General features: G+C 32.6%; 4 protein-coding genes and 1 non-coding gene across 8 annotated transcripts; 2 read left to right on the plus strand and 3 right to left on the minus strand.

The window, feature by feature from the left end:
• Positions 1-300: 300 nt before the first annotated feature.
• On the plus strand, positions 301-1,271 carry LOC121229362 (transcription repressor OFP17). The gene has a single exon (XM_041113477.1). The coding sequence runs from the start codon at positions 512-514 to the stop codon at positions 1,088-1,090; it is 579 nt and encodes a 192-aa protein (XP_040969411.1). The 5' UTR covers positions 301-511; the 3' UTR covers positions 1,091-1,271.
• Positions 1,272-1,887: 616 nt separating this feature from the next.
• LOC107942756 (hexokinase-1) lies at positions 1,888-7,422 on the minus strand. The gene is made up of 9 exons (XM_041113478.1): positions 7,075-7,422; positions 6,556-6,706; positions 6,285-6,467; positions 5,978-6,052; positions 5,720-5,857; positions 5,446-5,544; positions 5,240-5,370; positions 2,772-2,853; positions 1,888-2,594 (listed from the first exon to the last, which is right to left on the minus strand). Exons 1-9 carry the CDS (start codon positions 7,344-7,346, stop codon positions 2,247-2,249), a joined length of 1,479 nt encoding a protein of 492 aa, XP_040969412.1. The 5' UTR covers positions 7,347-7,422; the 3' UTR covers positions 1,888-2,246.
• A 5,132-nt stretch (positions 7,423-12,554) lies between these two features.
• LOC107942750 (protein IQ-DOMAIN 14) lies at positions 12,555-15,812 on the plus strand. Its single transcript, XM_016876469.2, has 4 exons — positions 12,555-13,079; positions 13,758-14,216; positions 14,720-14,926; positions 15,029-15,812. Exons 2-4 carry the CDS (start codon positions 13,803-13,805, stop codon positions 15,617-15,619), a joined length of 1,212 nt encoding a protein of 403 aa, XP_016731958.1. The 5' UTR covers positions 12,555-13,079; positions 13,758-13,802; the 3' UTR covers positions 15,620-15,812.
• Positions 15,813-16,458: 646 nt separating this feature from the next.
• LOC121230201 (small nucleolar RNA snoR135) lies at positions 16,459-16,604 on the minus strand. The gene has a single exon (XR_005928148.1). It is a non-coding gene; the product is annotated as a small nucleolar RNA snoR135 (small nucleolar RNA).
• A 5,513-nt stretch (positions 16,605-22,117) lies between these two features.
• On the minus strand, positions 22,118-24,844 carry LOC107942753 (2-oxoglutarate-dependent dioxygenase AOP2). 4 transcript variants are annotated; one of them, XM_016876474.2, is made up of 4 exons: positions 24,753-24,844; positions 23,189-23,591; positions 22,775-23,099; positions 22,118-22,505 (listed from the first exon to the last, which is right to left on the minus strand). In XM_016876474.2, the coding sequence occupies exons 2-4, from the start codon at positions 23,560-23,562 to the stop codon at positions 22,269-22,271; spliced, it is 936 nt and encodes a 311-aa protein (XP_016731963.1). In that variant the 5' UTR covers positions 23,563-23,591; positions 24,753-24,844; the 3' UTR covers positions 22,118-22,268. The 4 variants fall into 4 exon arrangements, with proteins under 4 accessions (XP_016731963.1, XP_040969413.1, XP_016731964.1 ...); XM_041113479.1 differs by lacking the exon at positions 24,753-24,844 and adding an exon at positions 23,939-24,204; XM_016876475.2 differs by lacking the exon at positions 24,753-24,844 and having other exon boundaries at positions 22,118-22,513; positions 23,189-23,817.
• Positions 24,845-25,223: the final 379 nt, after the last annotated feature.

A 25,223-nucleotide genomic window follows, 5' to 3' on the forward strand; every position in this document is an offset into this window, starting at 1 on the left:
AAATACTGAAACCAGGCTCACCTTCCAAGCACGTTAAGTACATTAACACCATCAGAATACCAACCACAAAATCAAATTAGAGGCATTGGAATTTGCTTAATCAACAATCACACACACAAAAAACCAACTGGTGGGGATCTCCCCTGAATACTGATTGGCCGCATAAAATAAATAATTAGTTGATGGAGTTCCACTTTGATTTTAAAACAACACAAAACGTGACCCCCACCACACCATACATGCAATGCAATACAATAAAAAACTGCCCAACAAACAAGTGCAACCGCAACAGCAACAGCATCATTGCACCAATCTCACCTCAAATAACAAACATCCTTTGCCAACAATCTCCATCTCTTGTATGTTATACCAAACTATTGTCATCCCCCATGAAGTTGTCTTCTCAAACCTAATTCCTAATTACTAATTACAAGATTCCATATCCCATCCCCCACTGGGTTCCTTCAAAATTAAACACTCTATTTGCTCATATCAATCATTATAATCGATAATGAAAGCATTAATTCCCTTCAAATCCAAGCTTCTCAACCCATTCAGAAAACTTGTCCCAATCTTCAGCTTCAAGCTCAAAAGGCCAGTATTTATACGAGCCCTTAGACTTAGACTTAGAACCCGTTCACCTCATGCTCAACCCAGGAAAGCTCCAAAAAAAAGTCCTACTTCTGTTTTACGATCTACATTTCGGTGTCTAAGACTGTCGCGAAAGATGGATAAAGTGGCAGAGCTTCGAAGCATTTCAGAGGCAGCAGCAGGGTGCAATAGGGATAGGCTGCTGTTCTCGTCGCCACTGATACCTGCTAACTATATGAAGGTTGGACGTGGTTCAAGGAAAAGGGAACCCTCAGATGTGGAAGATGCATGTAGGAGTTTCGAGAATTATTTAGTAGAGATGATTGTGGAAGAAGGGAAAGTGAGCGATTTGATGGATGTGGAAGAGCTCCTATATTGTTGGAAGAACTTGACATGCCCTGTCTTTATAGATTTAGTTTCTCGATTCTATGGGGAGCTTTGCACGGACTTGTTCGCCGGCAATGACGACTACGATGATGAAAATGCCAATACACCCTAGTCCCTGGAATTTCTTTTGTTAAACAAGCTCCATCATTACTTTTCATTGCTTATACTTGTAATACAAGCATGTAAACCACGATAACAAAGAAAATACATATAGTGTTGAAAGCACATTTGTAAATTTTTTGGCTAAGTCGATCCTGTTGTTTTCAGAGAACCCGCAGAGCTAGATTTGATAATATATATTACCAATAAGTACCCAATGTGAAATAGACTACGAAATGTTGGACATACAAACATCAGTTATCATATCAGAATAAAAACCATTGTCCTAGGAAGATGTTATTTTACGTATAGATCACACCGAAGCTCCTTATACCAGCCTGCCAGCAATCCCAGAAAAGGAAAAAAAAAAAAAAAGATTTCTGTTCTTTTTTAAAAGAACTGCTCAAAGTTCTAACCAGATTTTTGCAAAGGGCTTCCATAAACTAGATTAAGGGAGCAATCGAGGCGTCATTTCTCCAATTGCAGGCTCTTTTCCAGATTTTTTTGAGGTCAAATCAACCTTATTAAGTGTTGTATTCACAACTATATATTAATTTCATTCTTTGTTCATACTATTTTTTCATTTGTTTTTCACAACTATATATTCAGGCTAGAAGGAAACACTGATACAAGACTTTTTTCCTTTGGTATTTTTATTTTTATATGGAACCTTATCTATTGATTGAATATTCACTTTTAAGAATAATTTGAGTTTGAATCCCTACTTTATCAAAAAAAAAAAGTTTAAGGTTTTCAAACCACTATTTCAATATTTGAGATTGGGCAAGATTTATTACCACTCAAGTATATAGGAAACAAATATGCTTCCATGATTAAAGTTCCAAAAGCAATTATTTTCATGCCTAAACAGTAAACAGTAAGCACTTGTGAGTACTGAAAATCAGAAGAAACAAAAAAAAAATGGTGAATGGAATGAAGGCACAGGCCGAAGTGGAAAGTTCATGCTTCCAGGTCCTGCATTTATACATTTAATCTGCCTCATCTCATCCTCTGTAACTGCAAGCAATTATTTAATGCCCTCAAGTAAATGAGAAATGAATAAAATGGCTAATCCCCCAGGTTAAAACGGGAAAAGGAATGTGGATAGGACTGCCAAGATTTCTCACAAACAACATCAAAAGAATGGCAGAACCGGCTTCTTACTGCTCTCAGGACTCATCCATTTCAAGATACTGCGAATGGGAAGCAGCAAGAAGAGCAGCTCCAATGCCAGAACCATCATTTGAATGCTCAATTTCAATGGTTCGAGATACCTCTTCTCCGATCAATTCATTTAGGGTGTTCTCCAAGCACTCGCGGTATTCCGTATAGTGCTCGTACAGTCCACCATCCATAGCTATCACTGTTTTTTGTTTCTCCCCTCCCTTGATTGTGTCTCTCCCCATTTTCTTCAGAATCCCTAGTAGCCCGGCAGCCGAAAGACGTGCCCCACGTGTGGCAACAATGTTGCAGAGCTCAACAATTACCTTTCTCATCTTCAGGGAGGTATTTGATATCTGGAATACAAAAAATGATATAAACAAGTTTCGGAACCCGAGTCCACGAAAAGAATCAGATTACCAGACAAGGTCTACATGATATGAAGGACAAAAACAAAGAAAAAAATGCCAAATATCCAAGTTTTGCTGATCAACAGTAACATCTGGAGAATTTTCACAAAGGTTAAAATATACCTCAAGAATATCTTTCAAATTACTGGCTACCACTTTGAGGTCAGGGGAAGTGTCCTGATGCATTGCTGACATGATAGGTGTCCTACATGTTACCCAAGCTCAAATATTACCATTGTGCAGGACTTTAATGAGCCCATCTTTCAGTATAGAAAAGGCAAAATATATCTGATAAAATTTCTGAAATATAGCAGCAAGAAGTGAATATGCCTCCTTCATTGACCTCTAATCGAAGGCCACTGCATGAAAACATCTCTTTACCACTTCAAAAAGCACACCTATTTATGCAAGTAGAACGAAAATCACATTCATTTGCAATTATTTTCTATTTGACAGTGTAAAGGGAAATCAGATATGCCACTGAGGGGTAAAAGAGACGGCCGGGATTAGCAATTCTAAATTTGTGCTCCCCTTTTGCATCCAACAAAAGAGTTTGACAGGTCGACCTTGTAAATATTTGGCCGGGATTAGCCATAGTTTTGTACAACCTAAATAACATTATTGAATGGGCACGTCTTTTCGAAGCTACTTAATTCTCTTTTTCTCAGTCACAATATCTCAGTTGGACTTCTGGCAGAAAGACAACTTTCTGACAATACCATCCACATATGATAACCTGTCTAACCAGGTCTGCATTGGATACTTTAGCAGCAGCAGTTAACTTGATACATTATTTGGTGTCATGCAAACCAAATGTATTTTGGGAAATATATGAATTCTATTGGAAATTGGCCAACCATGCTGCTGTTACATTTTGTGGTTGAAGTGCATGCAGCTTGATGACATGCTGCAGCACATATGCTTGCTGTAACAGCAAGGTTTCTCTTTAGTTTCATTCTAATTAATCTAGTTTAAAATGGACAAGTTGATGACAACTTGATGCATTAGGTGTTGAATGACTAGTTTAGGTGGCTTGTTTATGTGTACAAGCAATGTTTTAATAGTCCCAATGCTGATTAGTGGGGTTAGTTGACTATTTGGTGATGTATTTGACTATAAATGTATGTTTTTTCTAGTTGAATGAATGAGCTGAATGAGCTATCAGCCATTAGCTCCCTTGCTGCACATTTGTGAGCAAGTAAAAATGCTTCTTGCACCTTGCTTCATGTTCTGTGCTCTTGTTCTCTCTTTTGTTGCTGCCTCTTGCACCAACAATTGGTATCATGAGCCTATGTCTTACGGGACCATTGATTTTGCTTCCCCTGCTTGTTGAAAAGAAAGAAGCTGTCAAAGCACAAGCAAGTCATTAAGGACTGCTTGTAGAGAAGATAATATCGGCTCAAACTTATAAGATCCCCAAACTAGCTTGAATAAGCTGAAGGAGGAGTTTAAAGGAAAGGTGTGAGCTTTCCAAATGTGCAAGCTTAGCAAGAAGTCAAAGCTGCAAGCTTAGCAAAGTGCGAGCCTGATGAAGACACTTGTTGAAGACAATATGCAAAGATGTGAGTCTGTCAAAGGTGTGAGCTTAGCAACATGTGGAAGCTCAATGCGTGTTGTATAGTTGCAAGCCTCTTGAAGACAGTAAGCAAAGTGTGAGCCTGTCGAATTGCAAGCCAAAATGGCAGAATGAAGGCAAGCAACTATACTCACGAACTGTTTGTGCAAGAAGAAAATGAATTGGTCAGCTTGAATCAAAGCATCTAAGAGCTGCCAAGTTCAAAAAACTTGATGAATGACTGGTATTTGCAGCATGGAGTCCAAGGAGGAGTATTGGAAATTGGCCAACCATGCTGCTGTTACATTTTGTGGTTGAAGTGCATGCAGCTTGATGACATGCTGCAGCACATATGCTTGCTGTAACAGCAAGGTTTCTCTTTAGTTTCATTCTAATTAATCTAGTTTAAAATGGACAAGTTGATGACAACTTGATGCATTAGGTGTTGAATGACTAGTTTAGGTGGCTTGTTTATGTGTACAAGCAATGTTTTAATAGTCCCAATGCTGATTAGTGGGGTTAGTTGACTATTTGGTGATGTATTTGACTATAAATGTATGTTTTTTCTAGTTGAATGAATGAGCTGAATGAGCTATCAGCCATTAGCTCCCTTGCTGCACATTTGTGAGCAAGTAAAAATGCTTCTTGCACCTTGCTTCATGTTCTGTGCTCTTGTTCTCTCTTTTGTTGCTGCCTCTTGCACCAACAAATTCAAATAAACAAGCACAGAATCAGAAAAAAGTTATTTCAGCTCTTACAAAGGAATACACCTTCATTTGATGATATGCGCAAAACCTCGTATATACTGACTCAAACCTAGGCTACTGGTTCTTCATTCACTTCCAAGTTGTTCAAATTATTCACCCACAATAAGTTCCTATAGAATGACCTTTCTTTGCAGAACAAACAAAATATATGATACCCATTTTCTCATTGCGAAAATAGTAAAGGAAAACCATGTGCATATGGAAAACAAATACCCAAGAAAAGAAAATTTTGAAAAGGAACAGATCAGTAAATAGCAAGAGGAAATTACCCCAATATAAATGGCTCTTTAAGTTTTGGTGGAACAGTGTCACCAAAAAATGCAGCTTCCTCAGTCATCCTACACAAAACTCTGCGGACAATTTCTCCCAAATACATACCAGCTATTACCTTCTCATAAATCTGGGATAAATTAAAAGTATACAAATTATGTTAAAAGCTAAACGACCCGGAAAGCAAAGAAGTTGTGCACTTTACCTGTTCACCAGGATTTAAACTCTCAGTATCTAGTGCATGGTCATAATCTGGTAATGGAAGATGCGAAGACCTAAAGTTACCCCACTCCATATTGATAACCTTCAGCCAAATATCAACAGCCATTTCAGTATCCATCCTACGGCTAATTAAACAATTTTGTTTCAAACTTAGATGGATATCCTCATTGATATTAATTGTGACATCAAGAAAGAAATAGCAGTCTCAAAGCTATAGGAGAGTTATATTATATATGTATAAAGAAAACACAGCTAACCATCTCTCCTGATTTGGGAAGTAGACCATGCCATTTTGGTATGGCATGCGCACGCTCCACATATGCTGCATTTGATCCAGTACCAAGGATCTTGTTGTTATACCTACCCCCAGCTAGTGTTCCAACAGTGTCGTTGACCTGGTATCAAAATGGTTGCCATAAGACACCATTGAAATTAAAGTATATAAGGTCCTATAACAATTGAAAGTATATAAGGTCCTATAACAATTGAAAAAAAAAAGTATAACATAAACTTACCAAAGCTGCAATACGCATGTCAATGCCCTGTCTTTCCATGGCTTTGGCCAATTCTGCTACCACATCTTGGCCAACCTGTTGCATTCAGCAACCAAGAGCAGTAAAAAGATATAAGATGAGGATAGAAAGAAAATGCAATGATAAGTTGCATTAATCAATTATATGTAAAAAACCCAAAAGGCAGTAATGTTTGTTCAAGTGGTACAGTTGAATAATGAATTACTGCCCTGGTTAACACAACTCGTAGGAGACAAAATAATGGACAACAATAAGTATGAAAAGAGAATCTGAGGGAAAGAGTAGTGACCATGTCATCTATAGAGAAGCCTTTTGTCCACCTAAGAAGCGTTCCAGAAGCAATGGAGGATTGCATCACAGGGAATGAGAAGGTAAAACCAAGCTCCCTCTGCCTACCAGGACTTTGTTTAAAATCTGAGCCTTCTTGAGCTACAAATTTTGCAAGTTCTGCTGCAATATAGTCAAATAATGCCTGAAATCAACACCACCAGTCAGAAATTGGACAACTTATTATGCCTCAACCAGGTTCCGGTTGTTCCTTGAAAAGCAGAAGCACTTACATCAGAACTCCCTGTCATCAAACTTGGAGGAATTGACACCTCCTCAAACTGTTGATTGACAATACCTCTACCTTTCCCTCCCAATTGCACTCGTAGCATGCGGAAGTTAGTTCCACCAAGGTCCAATGCATAAAATAATCCCTTCTCCCTCCTAATATTATACTCAAATTTAATCAACTAATATCTCAGAAAATTATGCAAAAAGTACATTAACATGTCATTCATCCAATCCAACCATGTAGAGAAGAGTCTCCGGAGTGGAGCATAGCTTTTTTAGATGTGCAAATATGTAGAAACCATGAACGTGATCCAACGACGTAATCAATCTTAAACAACATATCAACCCATAATAACTGATTCCAATCATAAAAAATTTCAGGCACTTTTACGTAGATGCATATATTAGCAATATATGAATAAGCATTGATCTTTGGTGATAAAATCCAAACAAGAGTTACAAAACAGATCAAGTGAATGCATAATTAAACGTAAAAGCAAAAAGGAAAGGAAAGGAAATACCCAGTAGGCAAATGGTCAACATAGCTGATGAGCATCTTGAGTTTGCTGCCACCTTCAGAGGCAAGGCCAGCATGCATCTCCACAATCATGGCGTCAGCCACCTGTTTCAGCTTCGGAATCGGGGTCCCACACTTTTCTTCAAACTCTTTCAGTATCTCCATTGCTTTCACCCACCTTCCTGACTTCTTCGTTTTCCGATGAACCACCACCGCTGCGGCCGCTGCCACTGCTATCCCACACACCACCGCTACTCCAATTGCCACCTTTCCCATTTTCTCACCGCAGGGAAAAGAAAGTGTTTTTTTTTATAATTTAAAAAGGGAAAAATAAAAGATCCTGCCAAAAGGATTTTGCTTTGGCTTTGAGAGAGTGAGAGAGAGACTCTTTCAGAGGCCAAAATATTGGGAAATGGATATCAATCATCATTTATAATCTTTTGGTCTGTTTTAATGTTTACGTTTAATCATATTTTTTTATACAGTTAGTAATGTCATCTATATGACGGACTAAATTGTAATCATATGACTTTGCTTTAGTACTTTGTTTATTTTAACGTAAAGAACTCACTCTGCATCTGTTGGTTTGAATCAAGACCGATTAAGCAAAGATTTTCAAGTTAAAATCCATTCTTTCATCCACTGATTTAAATATCAGAACACGTTTTGAAAACAACTCAATATCTGAGAAACATCATCAAGGTTGTTTAGTCCCCATCATCCCTCAACATGTTGGGTTGTGGTGAAACTGAACGTGCTTTTGCTTGTTTCTAGCAGATAGGAACATGGTTGATGAAACCCCTCCCTCTGGCCTTCTAACATTCTCCATTCTACTTCCTTGTCAGACACTCCTTGTTTGTCATACCTAGTTTCTTTCCAATCCTCATGCATTTTTTTCACTATTATAAATATAATTTTGGATTTGTATTTGATGTATTTATAGTAAATAATTAGAATTTTTATTAGAAAAATCTTATATTGAAAACAGTATAATATTATACATTAGAAGATACACATTTTCTTAGAAAACTTTAATTTTTCGACAAGTGACTGTACTCTATGATTAATACAACATCACCCTTTTATTATAAATTTATGTGAATCTTATATTTTTGTAATTATTTCTTCCTTTATAATTTAAAAATATTTACATGACAAAATCATTTTCACTTTTTTTTAAAATTATATAAATAAGCGTTTCTTTGATTCCTTCACCACCATTAAACTTTAAAATAAAAAGTTGGATCATTTTGGTTAAAATGATGATAAGGTTGAAAATTTTCAATCTAAATAATAGAAACAAAATACGGATGAACAATTCGGGCATTCTGAGAAAACTCATAATATTTTTGGTGTTGTTTTGATTTAGATTGATAGTAATATATCAATTAATGAATTATTGTTAAAATTATCAACAAACCTTAAATTCCCCTTAAATCTTTCTCCAAATTATCATGAGAATGGAAAAGGAAAGGGGTATGTGAGAGAAGTACGAGGGTATAGCTGAGATGAAATAAGTTGATAGGTTAGGGGATTTTGATTCTCTTCACCGTCTTTTCATGTGCGAATCAGAGTGATACGTGGAGGAGGAGGCTTACAAGTGCTGGATCACTAACTTGAGAGATTCTGAATTGTGGGACTAGTTTGACTGATGTTGAAAATAATGTTGACATGGGTTAAGATGGTTAGCGGGGATCATTGCTAAGTGTTACGAAAACTTCATGTAACAAATTCTCCTGAGAGATAGGTGATCTAACTTAAACTTTCATGTTTATAACATAATGTTTTTGTCATTAGTTGATGGGGGAGACTTTTGAAAAAGCAATGGAACTTAAATAATGATTTAGAAGTTTGGTTAGGAAAGAATCGGAAATAGAGATAGTCTTAAAGGAGAGAAGCAAAGAAAAGGATGGAATAATATAATTTTTTACCACTAAACTTGATAATTAGATCCACTTTGATACTTGTATTTTCTTTTATCTACTTAAGTGTTTAAATTTGACAACTAGATTCATGGTGGTCTCTGAACATGGATTTTGTCAAAACTTGATGACGTGACCGGTGTTATGAGAACAAGACCGAATTGAACGAATTGAGAACTGATCGATATAATAATCCGAACAAATGAGTTGAACCAATTAACTCAGAAATTACTTGAAATTGGTAAAAAAAATTTAAGACAAAAATCGACAATTGAACAAGTTGAATTGGTTTAATAAAAAATTTATTTTTTAATTTTTTTAAAATTTTAATTATTGTTAGTCTCGCGATTGAACCAATCGAATTGGTTCCCTATTCAACCAGTGGTCTAGTCTATTTAACCATCCGTCCGATTATTAAAACATTGAATATGACATTTTAAAAAAAGTGTATAAATTTTTTTAATTTTCAAATGATGATGTGGCATAATATCATCGTCACATTATCAAACTTTTATATTTTTCAAATTGAGGGATCAAAATGGACCCAAAAAATATATTTTACCAAGGTAATTATTGTTGTCAAAATCAAAGACAAAAAATTATATTAATTGAAAGTTTCTACTAATATATATGTATATATAATATCTTAAATACGATTCTAATATTAAAAAAAAAACTGCTTACAAATTTCAGATTTATTAAATAGTATCAACCAAAAATGACAATTTCAAACACAATATATTTATATGTAACATAGAAATATATCACAATAACGACTTAAGTCAAAAATTGGTAGTTAAATAATACTCGTTTTTTTAGGTTAGTATCTAAATTTTCTTTTGTCACAAGTGGTATTTGAACTATATTATGTTACTCAAAGTGATACCTAAACTATATTTTGTTACCCAAATTACTTCAAGTGTTAAAAAATAATCTCTTAGCTAATCATTTTCTAAAATATGGTAATTTTTAACTAAAAAGTTTCAAAAAGAAAGTTAAATATTATTTCCTTAAGTTGTTTTTAGATTATAAACATATTCATCTCTTTTGTTGTTCACCCAAGAATTTCAGTAACGAAAAATTCAAAAACTATTGAAAAATTCATCTGAACCCAATTCTTAACGAAAAAATCTAGATTCGATGAGCTTTTTTTTTTCCTTTTTAATTTTCTAGTACACCCTATAAGACATATGTAGCATCTTTAATTTGCTTGTAGAATCTAAAAATCTCCATAGACAATTTACAAAATAAATTTTCTTTAATTATTTTTTTTTAATTTTTTTATACTCCCTCCCTCTCCAAGATTCATTCTTCTCTTGTAATGCACATTTTTATTGTTTGATTTTTTTTTCAATCCTTTTACCATTTTTTTCTACTCAATTTCTTCTTCGGATTTAGATTTCATGCTTTATTTATGAGTTTTTTCATTATCGAAGTTTATCCAACATTAATTATTTCATGTAAAGTATATAAAAAAGAACAGATAAAATTATTATTTTTAAATAATACATATATTTTAAACTGGGGTGAGAATGAAATTGAAATTGAGGTTAAAAAAAAAAACTCGTCAAAATTTAGGTTTTCTAGTCGAAAATTGGATTTGGACAAATTTTTTAATGGGTTCTTAAATTTTCCGTCACTGTAGTTATTAGGTGTTTGGTTGTTGCTCGTTCAATGTTTTGTTAGAATGAAAATAAATTTTTGCTGGAAGATTTCGGGCCGGTCGTTATTAGCTGGTTATGGTCTATAAAATGATGGCATATTTGACAAACCAGTGTTATTGTTCGGATATGACTCTCTAACTCTTTAGTCGATCTTCTTGATGAAGTTATGAGTCCATTCGGATAAGGATTGAGTACTTATCCTTATATTTTAAAGTTTTTTAAGTTGTTGGAAACTTGTCAATGAAGACTATTGCGAGATAAATATGAAAAATAATAAATTAAATAATTTTAAATTTTAAATAAGCGTTTAAAATTCATCAAAATTCTATCAAATGAACTCTTGTATTAGCCTATGGTTGTGGTCTCACTTGGGGTGTGCGTGTCTTTAATTAGCTTATTATGTTTTATTTTGCTATTTCATGTGATAATATTTGGGAGTTTTATGTCTCAAATTTTAATATTCGTTTTATTGATTCAATCGTTCCTAAGTGGGAGCGGTAGATATTAGATAATGAATAACTTTAATTATATTAAATAATAATACATGTAGATAGGAGGTGGACCATTTATTGCATAGGTTGCCAAACTTTACTATGGTAATTGTTTCTGTTGCTTGTACTCTTCAACAACTATATATATATATATAAAAGTAGCCCCAAAATTTGTTGCCCAAAATCAATGCAAATGCAAAGGGTTCATCCTTTTGCCTTAAATTTGGAAAAGATGAACAAATTGTTTATTGAAGTGGTAATAAAATTCGTCAAATAATTTTCACTTTTACCGCATTCAGTAGGATAGGGGTTGAGGAACCCTATTGTTTTAAGAAAGCAAGGATGTTGTTTAAAAGGGTGAATAATTTTAACACAAAGTTAAAAAAGGGTGCTCCAAAAACAACTCACAACCAGTCAACCTTAAACCTACAACTCAGCCCCTATATTTCTTTAAACTGCAATATCTAGTAAACTAATATAAAATTTTTTTTACCTCAATATTGAATCAAACTTTTTGTAATAAAAAGAAAAGGGACCTGACAATATGGGCAATTAAATGCACATACCATTTTATTAATGCACATATGGTGAGAATTCAGCTGAATACTTAGATGGTCAGCGAAACAAGACAAAACCTTCAGCAAATTATTATTTGTCAGTCCCACTTATCCCAATCAAAAAGGAAAATTTCATTTCATTATGAGTTCATGTGATCTTGCTCCAATTACTCTTCACTTTTTCAAATTTTAAAGGATTAGCATTTCTTATTGTTTGCCCTATCCCTAACCCTATCCACTCAAATTTTAAAAATTGAAGCCAAGTTATTTGAAAAGAGCTAAAACACTATCACAATTTTGCTATATTCTTCACGTTTATTGTATTAAATAAAACATGCTTTCAAGATATTGGGAATAAAAAAAATTAAATATCAGTTATTAATATCTAATACCCAAAATAAACTGGCAACATAAATAAGCTTTAGATTTAGAACTCATTCCAAATTTCACCCTTTTGTACCCAAATTCATCACCCTAAATTATAAGTAAACAGTTAATTTGTATCCCAAAGAATGATGCGAAATTAAATGATAAGATTAAAAAGGTTTTTAACTAGACAGATATGTGATATAATCTCTCTCTTATTTATTGGCCTCACTGTCACAAAAGCAAATTTTCAAAATCTTCAATGCCCATCCCTCTCTCATTTTCTCCCATTTAATCCTAAGTGTGGGTAAACTTTTTTTTTTTAATTTGAAATGGTTTTAAATTGAATATAAAAACAAATATGTTAATTAAGGTGAACTTAACAAATATAAAAATTTAAATTTAATTGAATAATTTCTTAAAGTTTGTTCTAAGAGAATTATATGCAATATATTATTTATTGATTCTTTTTTATAACTAATACATTAATTCAAACGGAGAGAAGAGAAAGATACTGTGCAGAATCAATGGCAGCAGAGAGATACTGAGCCAGAAATCATTATAGGAAAGAAGATACGGAGACTGAAAGATCTTTCTTCTTCACCTAATAACAGAGGAAAAGAAGATTTTCTTCATATATGTGTGTATATATTCTTTTGGACTATTTATAGACAAAAGAGTAATAGCAATAGAAACCAAATAACGAACCCTTTTGCTTTAATGCCTCTGAATCCTTTGCTCAGTCTCCAAAAAAAAAAAAGAAAAAAAGTTGTATCCTTTGCGTCCGGTTTTGTTTTAAAAGCATTGCCATTTGATTTTCTTCTTCTTGTCTAATAAAATAAAGGGTATTTAATATAATATAATATTACATGAAGGAGCTTTGATTTGTACGCATATTATACACATTGCTCAACAAAGTTACAGAGAGAGAATCTTTAAATTAGGAAAAAAAAAAGTTTTAAGTTTTGAGACAGAGGGAAACCGGCGCCACTTTTGAATATTTGAGAAGGTGAGAGAGACTCAGTTTCTTCTTCTTCTTCTTCTTCTTGTATCAGCGTATGTGATTATTATTATTACTTTTGTGTGTGTGTTTTTTTTTTAAGATTTTGTTGTCTGCATTTTTCTTTTATTTGAAACATATAGATTTGTAATAAATATGAATCATGACGTCTTTTATTTTTTCTTTGTCTTGTAATGCAGTTCATCACGAGGTTGTGTCAGATTTATTTTTCAAAAAAATCCAAGCTTTATCCATATATTTTAAAGTTTTGGGGATGTTTTTGATTTTGGTTATTTTTTAGTTTTTCCTCCTCACTTCTTTACTTGCAACCTGTAAAGATTCTAGAGATGTTGCAGACACCCCATGTTTTTTATTCCAACTTCGAAAAGAGCTCACCTTTTCTTTCTTCTCTCTCTTTCTCTAAATTTTATGATCATTACTTTGTTCCTCTTTATTGCTAAAAAAGTAAAAACACCATTGTGGGTTGGAAAGGGTCTTCATCGAGTGCTTTCGATGTTATTTCGTTTCTCTCTATAAAGATTCACTAGCTACCTACATGCTTGTTTATTTCTCTCATGTGTTTGGCACTTGAAATTCTGGGCAAACTGAGAAAATTAAAATAGAACGCTGTCTTCTCTTTGTTTTTTTTTTTTTAACAACCTCAGTTTGATTTGTTTCTGTCTTTAGGAACAATTTTTGTTGGTACTGTTTGTTGTTCCCTTAGTTTTTGGTATGGGGAAAGCTGCAAGGTGGCTGAAGGGGTTATTGGGCATGAAAAAGGAGAAAGATAAAGACCGGATAGAGCAATATTCATCTGTTTTATCCGATAAAAAAGAGAGGAAAAGATTTAGTTTTGGCAAATCCAGCAAAGGTGTCAGTGAAATTTCTCAGAGTCCAAGCAATGTTTCCACGACTACAGATGCTGCTTGGCTCAGATCCTACATTGCTGAAACTGAGAAAGACCAAAACAAGCATGCAATTGCAGTGGCTGCTGCCACCGCAGCTGCAGCTGATGCCGCCGTGGCCGCAGCAAAGGCGGCAATGGCAGTGGTGAAGCTAACCAGTAATGGACGAACCAGTTTGGTTGGTGGAGGGAGGGAAAGGTGGGCAGCTATGAAAATTCAAAGCGTCTTCAGAGGGTATTTGGTAAGTGCATTTTTCAAATTCTGGATATTGGATTATCCTTTTGAATGTTGTTGGGTTGTTTTTATCTTTTGGTCTGCGTTATGGAGTTATGTTTCTTGTTCCTTACTTCTTTGTCTGCCAAAAAAGATAAGTTTCGGATAGATTCAAAATAGTAATGAAATGAAACAGCAGTTTTGTTTTTCAGTATATACAGTAATTTGATTGTTTTAATATTCCAACCAAACTATGTTTGAGTAATTAGAAAGTGGTTTCTTAACTCTTACTCTTTTATATTTCCTCGATGTAACGGTACTTGTGCAGCTTATGTTTTCCACGTCTCTTTTTGACTATAGACCAAAATTCTCATTCCTCCTGCCTATAAAGTAGACCGCTATTGAAGAGATATTAGTTGCCGGCTTTCCAGATAATGGCTCTAAATTTGAGATTCTTTCCTAAAAAATATTGCAATTTTGAATTAATAATTACAGCCCCTTTGTTGAATCTAATTGGGTTTTGGGTTTCAGTCTCGGAAAGCACTTAGAGCATTGAAAGGACTGGTTCGATTACAAGCTCTGGTTAGAGGCTATCTTGTAAGAAAGAGGACTATTGCAACTCTGCACAGTATGCAAGCTCTTCTAAGAGCCCAAACAACAGTTCGGTCCCAGCGGATACATCGCTCCTTCAACAAGGACCATTCCTGTTGTCTTGAGCACAAGCCACGCTCTTCCATTGTAAGCACCATTTTGTCAATCCATTTTCCTGACATTCAATTTCTGGTTTCATTAACCTGATTTTATTGATTTTTTTTTTTCCTTTTGTCGTCTCATTTTCAGGAGAGATTTGATGAACCGAGAAGTGTAATCCACAGCAAAAGACTGTCTGCATCGATGGAAACCAATGCATATGATGACAGCCCAAAGATTGTTGAAATTGACACATTCAAGACAAGATCAAGATCACGTAGGTTCAACCTTAATGCATTATCAGAATGCGGGGATGACTTCGCTTCTCATACAAACACTTCTCCTCTTCTGTGTCCGGTTCCTGTCCGAACATCAACACCCCATCACCAAAATGTTGATGATTTTGAATGGTGTTTTGCGGATGACGAATGTAGGCTCTCCACCGCTCAGAGCACCCCTCGTTTTGCTAATCCGGTTAGGACGCCTATTGCTCCTGCCACACCATTGAGTGTGTGTGGAGAAGGGTATTTTAGACGACCTCATTCGAACCTACCAAACTACATGGCGAAGACACAATCATTCAAGGCCAAGTTAAGATCTCATAGTGCCCCAAAGCAAAGACCAGAGCCAGGAGCAAAGAAGAGACTTTCCCTCAATGGATTAATGGCTGCAAGGAACAGCATCAGTGGAGTTAGAATGAATACCTCCTGCTATCAAGTTGATGAAGGATTGGAATTATAAGAGAAAACTCCAAGTATCCCATGTATTGTTAATTTGTTTGCTATGGGTATCAACAATCTATTACAACTCAAGTCGAGTGTTTCCCCTTTGTTATAAACAATACCCGTAGGATAGAAGAAGAAATTCTTGTGTAAATCCTTCCAATGACCCCTTTTTTCCCCTATTTAATTAAGCCGTTGCTGATTTAATCAAATTTCCCAAACATTGTTTATTCATGTCAGTCTTAATGTCAAATCTGGGAAACAATGTTTAACAGGAGTTCATAATATCCTCCCCACTTCAACAAGTATTCCTTGTTCTCAATATGACCATATCTTGAAACAATTATTCATCTTTAATATCAAATGTCAGAATTACCAATATCATGTACGTTATTGTTCATATCAACGGATGTGCATACTCGGATAACAATGTGTACCGTCGCTTGTGGCTGTTGCATGGCTAAACAACCTCATTTATAATTGAAACACAAGTGAAGACGTCGTCCTATAATGGTTAGGAACCAATCCTTCTGAAAAATTTCATGGAAAACTAAATAAATCTATAAGAATCAACAAAATTTAGATCATCATTTTCAAATTAGAACAAGTTATAATGACAAGAACCGTACGGCATCTGTAAACATTTTCAACTTTTAAAAATTAAAAAAAAAACCATTAACATATTAACTGTAAGTTAATAACTGCAGAAGTACTAATTTTAAATGATAAAATTAACTCGTATTTCTTAGAGTGGAAAAAAGTCACATAGAAAAAAATTCACAGGCCATGTTGGATCATACTGAAATGATAGTACGGTTTTTTTTTTTTTGAAAATCTCGTTTTAAAAATAAAAGTCTAGAATATGGGGAAGATGATTGTTGAGAGGAATCAACGAAAGAATGAAGCACAACTGCCCATCTTCCCCAAGATCGATTTTGCAGGAAACTCTTTCGAACATAGCGCACTGAACTTTGCACAACGTCGATACACACAATCCCTGCTATGCTCAAACACAAGTATTAATGAAAATTCATGAAAAAAATTAAAACATATATGAAATTGGAAGGAGGAGGAGGACTTCACTTTGCGGCTTGGATGGATTTAGCAGGTATGTGTATTTATAGTAGCCGAATTAGGGTTTTCGTTCTACAACCCTGATCCTTAATTACTATTATGCCCCTTTTCTACTATATGATGGATATGCCGCCCCCCTCCCGATTCGTTTGTTTATATTTTTCTATGAAATATTAAGTTAGAGTTTTTAGACTGCGGTTTGATAAATTATTAAAAATAAATGAAAATTTAAGTGCAAATTAAGTATATTTTATAATATTGGAGGTGTGTTTGATAAATTAAAATTTTAAGTGTTATTTATTATTAAATTTTATAATTACTGAATTTATATTAGAAAATTATTTGATAAATATTGATTTTTATAAGATTATTTATTATTTATTATTTATTTTTAATTTTATTAATATAATATTTTATATTATTTTGAGTAGTTTTTAATGAAAGGAAAATATATTAATTTGAATATTTTATTTTTTATAAAAAGATAATTTATTTTATTTTTTAATAAAATAAAATAAATTTAATATTTTCTACAGTAGGTAACTATTTAAAATTTTCATTTTCAAAGGTTTATCAAACACACACTAAGTTTGCTTAATAATCATTTTAATATTTAATTGATTTTATTTTGTTAAAATTGAAATGATTTTTTTAAAATGAGATATTTAAATTGCTATGTTTATCTTTTTATCCACAACTATCCAAAATAATATAAATAATATAATTATTATTTTAATAAGAATAAAATTAGGAAATAAATAATGTTTTAAAAATTAATATTTACTTTTATCAAATAATATAATTATATTCGGTACTTACATATACTAATTTACCAAATATTTTTTAATATAAATTTAACACTTATAAAATTTAACAGTGAACATTCAACTTAACTTTTCAATTCATAAAATACACCTTAAGCGAATATGATAGTTTATTACTTTTATTTTTTGAGTTTAAAATTATAATATCAAATCATTATCCTAATATTTATTACATTATTATGCATAATTTTAATAAATAAATTATTTCAATTGAAAAAATTATGAAATTACTCTTTGATTCGGTCTCATTCTCCTTCATTACTTTTGGTGTATATTGATTAATTCTCGTGGAAAATATCATTTTAACGGTTAATGATAAGTGTTTTAATTGAATTTATACAAAATTTTATCAAATTCGGTTAATTGTTTTCTTTCGAATCCAACTAATCAATAATTAAACTTATATAAAATTATAACCAATTTTCTTTTAATGACCGATTAATTCGATTTTAATAAAGTACCCGCGTGTTGCAACATCCACCGGAAGAATTTCTACCTGTGTTGCAGGAGGATAGACTATAGAGTCGGACATACAATAAATAGAGCTATTATGTAGCAACTTCTACCTGTTCAGTTTTTGATTTCTTGCCAAAAAGGAAATTATGATAGCACATAAAACTGGAAAACAGGACCCAAAGGCGATCATTGTTTGGAGTTGGTCTGGACTAAATTGATTTAAGAGAGAAAAAAGAGAGTCCAATATAGTTGGGTGGGATTTGTAAATCATAAATTTTTTTTTTAAAAGCAAAAAGACAACAAACTTTTCTGGCTGAATTGAAAGGAACTGTAGAATCCTATCCACAACCAAGGGCTTGTCTAGTTACTGTATCTGCAGCTCTATTTTCTTTCTTTGTAGACGTGTTGTATCTTTACTTTACTATTGATATAAAGCCTATGATCAATATAGTTAAAAGTGAGACTTTTTGCCCAATAAAATTATAGTTAACCATTTCTATAATAGTTATATTTGTCTATTATAGAGAGGTAACTGTTATACACCTATAATAGCATATTGTTATAAAAAAATAATTGTTGTAAATCTATCATAAAATTTATATCGTAGATTTCTATTAAATGAAAGAAGTGGAAATTATGTTCAATAAAACAAAGTGCGAATCAAACTAACAAAATTAAAAGTTGTATAATAGGTGCATGCATTATTATTTTTATGCATAGTTTATTTTATATTCTTTCACATGACTAATTGTGATATTCATAAATATAACAACCTCAACTAATCAATAGAAATTATCAAAAATTAAATTAATTAATTTATCATGATTTTTTAAATTCAAGTAATCAATTTATAAGTTTATAATTGTGATAGCCCGAAATAGGGCCTAATCGGAATAGTGGTTTCGTAACCACAAATCCGAAGTGAAATAGTTTAATTTTATAAATTTTTATTAGTTACTGATTGATTGAAATATTGTGTGAAAATATGGATAGGAAATTTTAATGCTTTAGTGCTTAATTGAATTTTTAGGACTAAATTGAGAAAAATGCAAAGTGTGTCTAATTAGTGATTAAATGACTTAATTGAATTATTGCATGAAATTGGAAGTGTTTATGTGGCAATTAGACCATAAATTAGTGTTATGGACACAAAAGGGTATTTCTAGAAAAATATCTAAGTAATGGGTCAAGGGCATTTTTGTCCAAATTGGGTAAAAGACAAAATAAAGAGAAAATAAGTGTCCTTCTTCTTCAAAAAAATCAGAAGCTTGCTGCCGAAAGTTTCAGGTTACCATAGTTAAGGGTTTTGATTTCCCTAAGCTCAATTGTAAGTGATTTCTTGCCCCGTTTTTAATTATTTTCGTATTTTTATGCTTATTGAAGCTTGAATTTCATGTTTCTACTATTTAATTTAAATGAAATTAAAGTTTAAAAATTGACCCATTCATGATATAATTGTAAATTGATTAGTGATGTTAGATAATGAATGTTTGAAGTGTTAATTACAAGTTTTACTAGATGAATTTCAATGAAAAATGTTGAAAAAGGGCTAAATTGTGAAAGATGGTAAAGTGTGCATAAAGTTGTGATTTTGTGAAATTGAGGCCCGTTATGAGCATGAAATATGATTTAGTGAAGTTTGAAATTTAAGAATTTAGAGAATTTTATTTTTACGAGCTTAGGGACAAAAGTGGAATTTTTGAAAAGTTATGGGGAAAAATGTAAATGTGTCAAAATGTTGTGTATGAATTGTATTTGAATGGAATATTGATAAAATGTATTAAATTGTGTTAATATAGATCAAGAAAGAAGAAATAGTGCAAGTGATCGGGGAAAAGAGAAAGTTATCGACTAAATTACAAAAATAGTCGTTTTGCATCCGAGGTAGGTTATATGTAAATAATAGTTATATTTGTATAAATTGTGAATTATATTTGATATGTGAATTAATATTGAATGTGGAAGGAAAGTTGTTCATGAATTATTCAAGTGATAAAGTGTTGAAAATAAAGTGTTAAGTGTAAATTCCCTTGTTGAACATGAAAGTTGTTCATGAATTATTCAAGTGATAAAGTGTTGAAAATAAAGTGTTAAGTGTAAATTCCCGGTTGAACTTAGGAATAGAATTGGATACAAGTGACATGTCACTAGAGACCAGTGTTACAGTGTTACAGTGAGTCCCGGGTGCTGGGTGATCTAGCATGTGTTGCAGACACCTGACAGCTTGTGTGAGCAGACCCGTGGACATTTCCAGTGTTATTGATCAGTGGTAGCTTCGGCTACATTTCAGTGGTAGCTTTGGCTACATCCAGTGGTAGCTTCGGCTACATATCAGTGGTAGCTTCGGCTACATATCAGTGTGGCACTTATGTGCTAAATCTCTACGTATCCGTGTATATTCCAAGTGTTCAACGGGATTAATAATGAATTAAAGTGAATATGAAATGTTAAGTGTGAAAATGTATATGCAAGTGAATTGGTAAGATTGTGTATGTGTAAGTGATTGAAATTGCTAAGAAATGTTTTGATTAGTTATATGTTAAAAGTGTTAATTATTAATTGAGTAATTATTGTTTACATGTAACTTACTAAGCTATTTATAGCTTACACATCTCTTTCTTTCCTTTGTTTTATAGTGATTTGAACTTGATCGAATAGTGGACCGTCGGAGCTCGTATCACACTATCATAACCATCTCGGTATTATGTGCTTTTCAAAATGTTTAAACTATGGCATGTATAGAGTCTTAATCATTTTGAGCATGTCCAAATGATATGGCTAATGTTAGCTATTGAAGTAGTTATTAAAGAATATGTTTTGGAGTTATGTATGTTTAAATGGTAACTAATTCAAAGAAGCAGTTTCTTTGACAGCAGCAGTGACTTGAATGTGAAAAATCACCATAAATAGTAGAAATGGAATTAGAGGGTGAATGATATATATAATTAAAGCTTATCAAGTCTATTTTTACATGAAAGAAACGGTGTAGGCAAAGGAATTTTATATTTTGAGATATTTAAATTTTAGTGAGACAGGGTCAGAATGGTTTTTGAAGTCCCCTGTTCTAACTTTAGAAAATCATTATAAATTGTACAGAAATAATTATAGGTCATAATTTATATGTTCAGATTCCTTAGTGAGTCTATTTTCAAAATAAATTAATGGTAACCTTATATGAATTCTGTACAATTAGATATTTTATTTTTAGCGCCAAGAGGTCAGATCTGTCGAGCTGTGAAACAGGGGATACTTTAATGAATAAACTGTACTAATGTGCTAAGTCAAAAATTCTGAAAATTTTATGGTAAGTAGGAATATGAGTCTAGTTTCACGGAAAATTTACGGATTTAAATTTTGAGTTTCGTAACTCAAGTTATAATTAAATTAGTGACAGTTGCGCAGGTGGACAGTGTTGTTATGAACAGTGAATTTAATTTTAAAAGCAAATTTTTATGCTCCGAATCGGTAAGTTAAATTGGATGACATCTCGTACTCGATTCTGGAGACGGTCTCGGGTAAGGGGTGTTACAATAATATTCTAAATTTATAATAGAATATTAAATTAGGGAACTTAATGGTTCATTGAACTTAATAGTAAGAATGTTTTTCGTTAATTAATTATAGTTGTTATAGTGAGTTGAAATAAAACATAAAAAAATTATTCTATTAGAAATATAGTTGTTATAACGAAATGATGTTATAAAAAAAGGCTCACTACTTATAAAATTATTCAACTATAAACTAACATATAATAAAATTATACTTTGATCACCCAAAAATAAAAATAAAAAACTATTTAATCTATTCAGAAAATGATGAAATAATAAAATTATTACAAGATAAAATCGTATTTTGATCTCTCAAATATTTATAATTAAATTCGGACCCTTCCTAAAGATTTTTTTGAATCCCCTTATTTATCTATAATGATAAATTGACTGTAAATATATTTATAATTGTTATTATAATAATTGTATCTATAACTTCTTAAAAGAAACCCTTTAATAATTTATATATATTTTCATTTATTATTATTTCTTTATTCAGCCACTTTTGTAGATATGAGTAATAAATTTGTTTAATTAAGACATTTCACCATATATTTGGTAGAATCAAAACTTATATTATCATATGAGCAGGGAAGAAAATTGTTAACACCAATATTAAAACTTAAATTTTTTTAATATAACTAATATTCATTTTTAATTCAGGAATAATGTATAACAGAAAATTCCAGAGGATGTACTAAATGAAATATGTATGTATAATTAAAAGTTGAAATATAATACAACTTTACCTAAATTATACATCATATTAGGCCTGGCCATTAAACATCTGATCATATCTATGGAGATCATCAAGGGAATAAAGTCGGAGTAAGTCCATATTTTGAAAGGGCCTAAACATCAAGGGGTGAGCTTCATCAATTAGCTCAGCCGGCGCTTCTATGGTCTCACCGCTAAATGAAAACAATGCAAGGCAATATCTTTCTTTGTTCTCCTCCGTAACCACACGATGAGTTGCTGAGTGTACTCTTCCATTGCTCCATGCCTATCACTCTCAATCATATCATGATTTAATTTAAATAAATTTTAAATCCAAATTCTTTAACTTTAGGTCAAATCACAAGTGCTTGTTAAAAAAAGGAAACGATGAACCTAAACAAGGAAAGATCTATTGTTTCAAATTAAATAAATATCTAATTTACTGCTATAACTAAAGTTGTGCAGGTGATCAAACAAGGATTATTTTATTATTTTCTATTTCGGTGGGGTTTCTTGATTATAAATAATAATAATTATAATAGTAAAGGAACTGACCAAGAATGCATCACCGGCCATGACTATGAACATTGAACCAGAGGGCTGAACACAAATCCAATTGCCATCTTTAGTTTTGGTCTGAAGGCCTGCAACTTGATTGTCATGAAGTATGGTTAAGAAGCTCTTGTCAGTGTGAGGAAACCCACAGTTATCAATTGTTTCCCCTTCATGGGGCACTCTATATTTGATCAGCCGAAGAAGATAACTGGTGGAATCGATGTGAGATTCATAGTATTTTTCTACACCATAGCTTTCAAACACCATCTTTTTCACCATTCGGTCCAGTTGGGATACCAGCTTTGCATACGAATGAACATTTTGACTGAAACAAAATAGTAACAACTTCTGTGACTAATATTCTCAAATTTATGTTTATATATATGTAGGTATGTATGATGAGACGATACGTACCAGAATTTTTGGTTGCCATTAGGCCACATGAGATGAGTGAAACTTTGAGTTCCGTCAAGACTGGTAGGGTCATCAATGCCCATGCTTTCACTGAGAGGAATGGAGGGGTGTTTAAAGTAACCGAAATAAGGTTTGTGAGAGGTGTTTTGAAGCTTGGTTTCTAGAGGAAGATCAAACAGTTGTTGCAGGGAGTTAAAGACTTGATCCTGGAGCTGTGATGGAACTTGGTGATAAGGTGTAAGGAAGCAGCCGTATTCTTCAAGCGCTACTCGAACGTCGTTGCATTTGGAGACCCAAGAGGCAGTTCCAGGCTTACAATTCTCATTGAAAAGGTCTACCACTGGGATCTTGGCAGCAGCTGAGTGGAGAGCCATGGATATTGAAATTTCTGCTGCAATTAAACCTGCCACATGTTTCACCACCGCAAAATTAAGCAGGAATTCGGGGATTTGCATATGAAAACCAAGCTTTGATTAATTTGCTCTAGGATGGAGTAGTAGTCTTTTATCAAAAACGATAAAACACCCTTTGATATTCATATACGAGGCTTGAAGATATTGTTTCATCAAAAACAAGAAAAAGAAAAAAGGTGTAAAGCAGCAATATAGGATTAGATTTTACTGGGGTTGTCATGGTCAAATTATCATTAACTTAATAAAGTGAAAACCCAAAACAAAATAAAAAAAATTCATTGATTAGCTGAGCATCTTTGACAATTTTGCATATGGTTCATTCCTACAAGAAAATTACCTCTAATTGCAGCTTCAGATAATAGACTTTTTCATAGATAAGGAGAATCTTATATCGGTTAAATCCGTTGAATGTAAACCAACTAAATTAAACTATGATTTTGCTTCATGTTTGGGGCAGTCATAAAATCTATGTCATGAACAAAGGAATAGGAACACAACCATATAAACTTTTTGACTTCAATACTGCCACCTGTCCTCTAAGACATGTCCTCAATAATGTTTGTAAACTATTCTACCTCCCTTGACCTCATTTAATATCCATCTATGGTACTTGAAAAGAAGTCAAAGCCTTTCAATTTATTTAGAGACAACCCAATTTTTAAAAGAGGATAAATGAATAAGAATTTGACACGAAAGATGCTTCCTTTTTTACTTTTTCTTACCGTCAGAGCTTAAGTAAATAATATGATTACCTTTTAGCTAACAACGGTCTTAACAATTGCATGCATCATTTGACTTCCTTAAAACAGGATAATATTTAATTCATTCAATAATGAAAATAACATCTTTGAACTATAAATTTAATCTTGTGAAATTATCTGCACTTTTTTTTTTTCCAGAAATGCTCATATATAAAATACATACAAGAATAAAGTAAAAAAGCAAAATAGGCAGCAGATCTCCTTTTTAAAAAAAATACCTTTTTACTGTATATTAAAGATTGTTTACTTTTGCCCCCAATTTTTTTTTTTAAAAAAAAGAGAGGCTCCTCTACTGACCGACACAATCATGCATAAAAATCAAGAAGGAAAAAAAAAAGGTTTGGAGAAAAAAAATTAAAATTCAAGCCAAATAGTGTTGTTAGTTCTTACCAGTTATTGGCTACTGTTCTAACAGGACACTTGAAGGAAGCCTAAAGATTTTCCAACTGTTTAGCGCTTTATATGGGGAATCGAAGACCCTGCTTATATAGACAGTTAGCCGTCCAGAATTGGAGTCTTTTTTGAAAATAAAAAATAAAAAGATAGAGCTGACTTCCAATTGATTATTGTTGTTGTTGTTGAACTTAGAAAACAACGTTTAATTCGTTCGGCCGACTGACAAATATTTAGTTAGAAAGCTGAATTTATTATCAACTTCCTATGTACATAGGGCTCCACGCCTTCACAATTTAAATATAAAATTAAATTCCATGACCATCTCTCCTTCTTCTTCCATAAAAAAACCAACTACAACAATGAATCAAATAAGCTAAAAGAGTTTTTGGGATAAAAAGAATATGTATTTCTTTCTTTATCTCTCTTAATAAATGCCAAATTCCTGAGTGTTAAATTGCGTTTTTC

The sequence above is a fragment of the Gossypium hirsutum genome, chromosome A05, assembly GCF_007990345.1.
Source record: "Gossypium hirsutum isolate 1008001.06 chromosome A05, Gossypium_hirsutum_v2.1, whole genome shotgun sequence".
Lineage (NCBI taxonomy): Eukaryota > Viridiplantae > Streptophyta > Magnoliopsida > Malvales > Malvaceae > Gossypium > Gossypium hirsutum.

Excerpts from the sequence above, each read along its gene's own strand:
- LOC107942753 (XM_016876473.2), bottom strand. The coding sequence starts at position 23,643 with ATGCAAATCCCCGAATTCCTGCTTAATTTTGCGGTGGTGAAACATGTG. Across the intron at positions 23,100-23,188 it reads AATGGCAACCAAAAATTCTG|TCAAAATGTTCATTCGTATG; the intron begins GTACGTATCGTC and ends ATTTTGTTTCAG. Across the intron at positions 22,506-22,774 it reads TGGCCGGTGATGCATTCTTG|GCATGGAGCAATGGAAGAGT; the intron begins GTCAGTTCCTTT and ends TGAGAGTGATAG.
- LOC107942756 (XM_041113478.1), bottom strand. The coding sequence starts at position 7,346 with ATGGGAAAGGTGGCAATTGGAGTAGCGGTGGTGTGTGGGATAGCAGTG. Across the intron at positions 6,468-6,555 it reads TGATGACAGGGAGTTCTGAT|GCATTATTTGACTATATTGC; the intron begins GTAAGTGCTTCT and ends TGTTGATTTCAG. Across the intron at positions 2,854-5,239 it reads AAAGAGCCATTTATATTGGG|GACACCTATCATGTCAGCAA; the intron begins GTAATTTCCTCT and ends GGTAACATGTAG.
- LOC107942750 (XM_016876469.2), top strand. The coding sequence starts at position 13,803 with ATGGGGAAAGCTGCAAGGTGGCTGAAGGGGTTATTGGGCATGAAAAAG. Across the intron at positions 14,217-14,719 it reads GCGTCTTCAGAGGGTATTTG|TCTCGGAAAGCACTTAGAGC; the intron begins GTAAGTGCATTT and ends TTTGGGTTTCAG. Across the intron at positions 14,927-15,028 it reads ACAAGCCACGCTCTTCCATT|GAGAGATTTGATGAACCGAG; the intron begins GTAAGCACCATT and ends TCTCATTTTCAG.
- LOC121229362 (XM_041113477.1), top strand. The coding sequence starts at position 512 with ATGAAAGCATTAATTCCCTTCAAATCCAAGCTTCTCAACCCATTCAGA.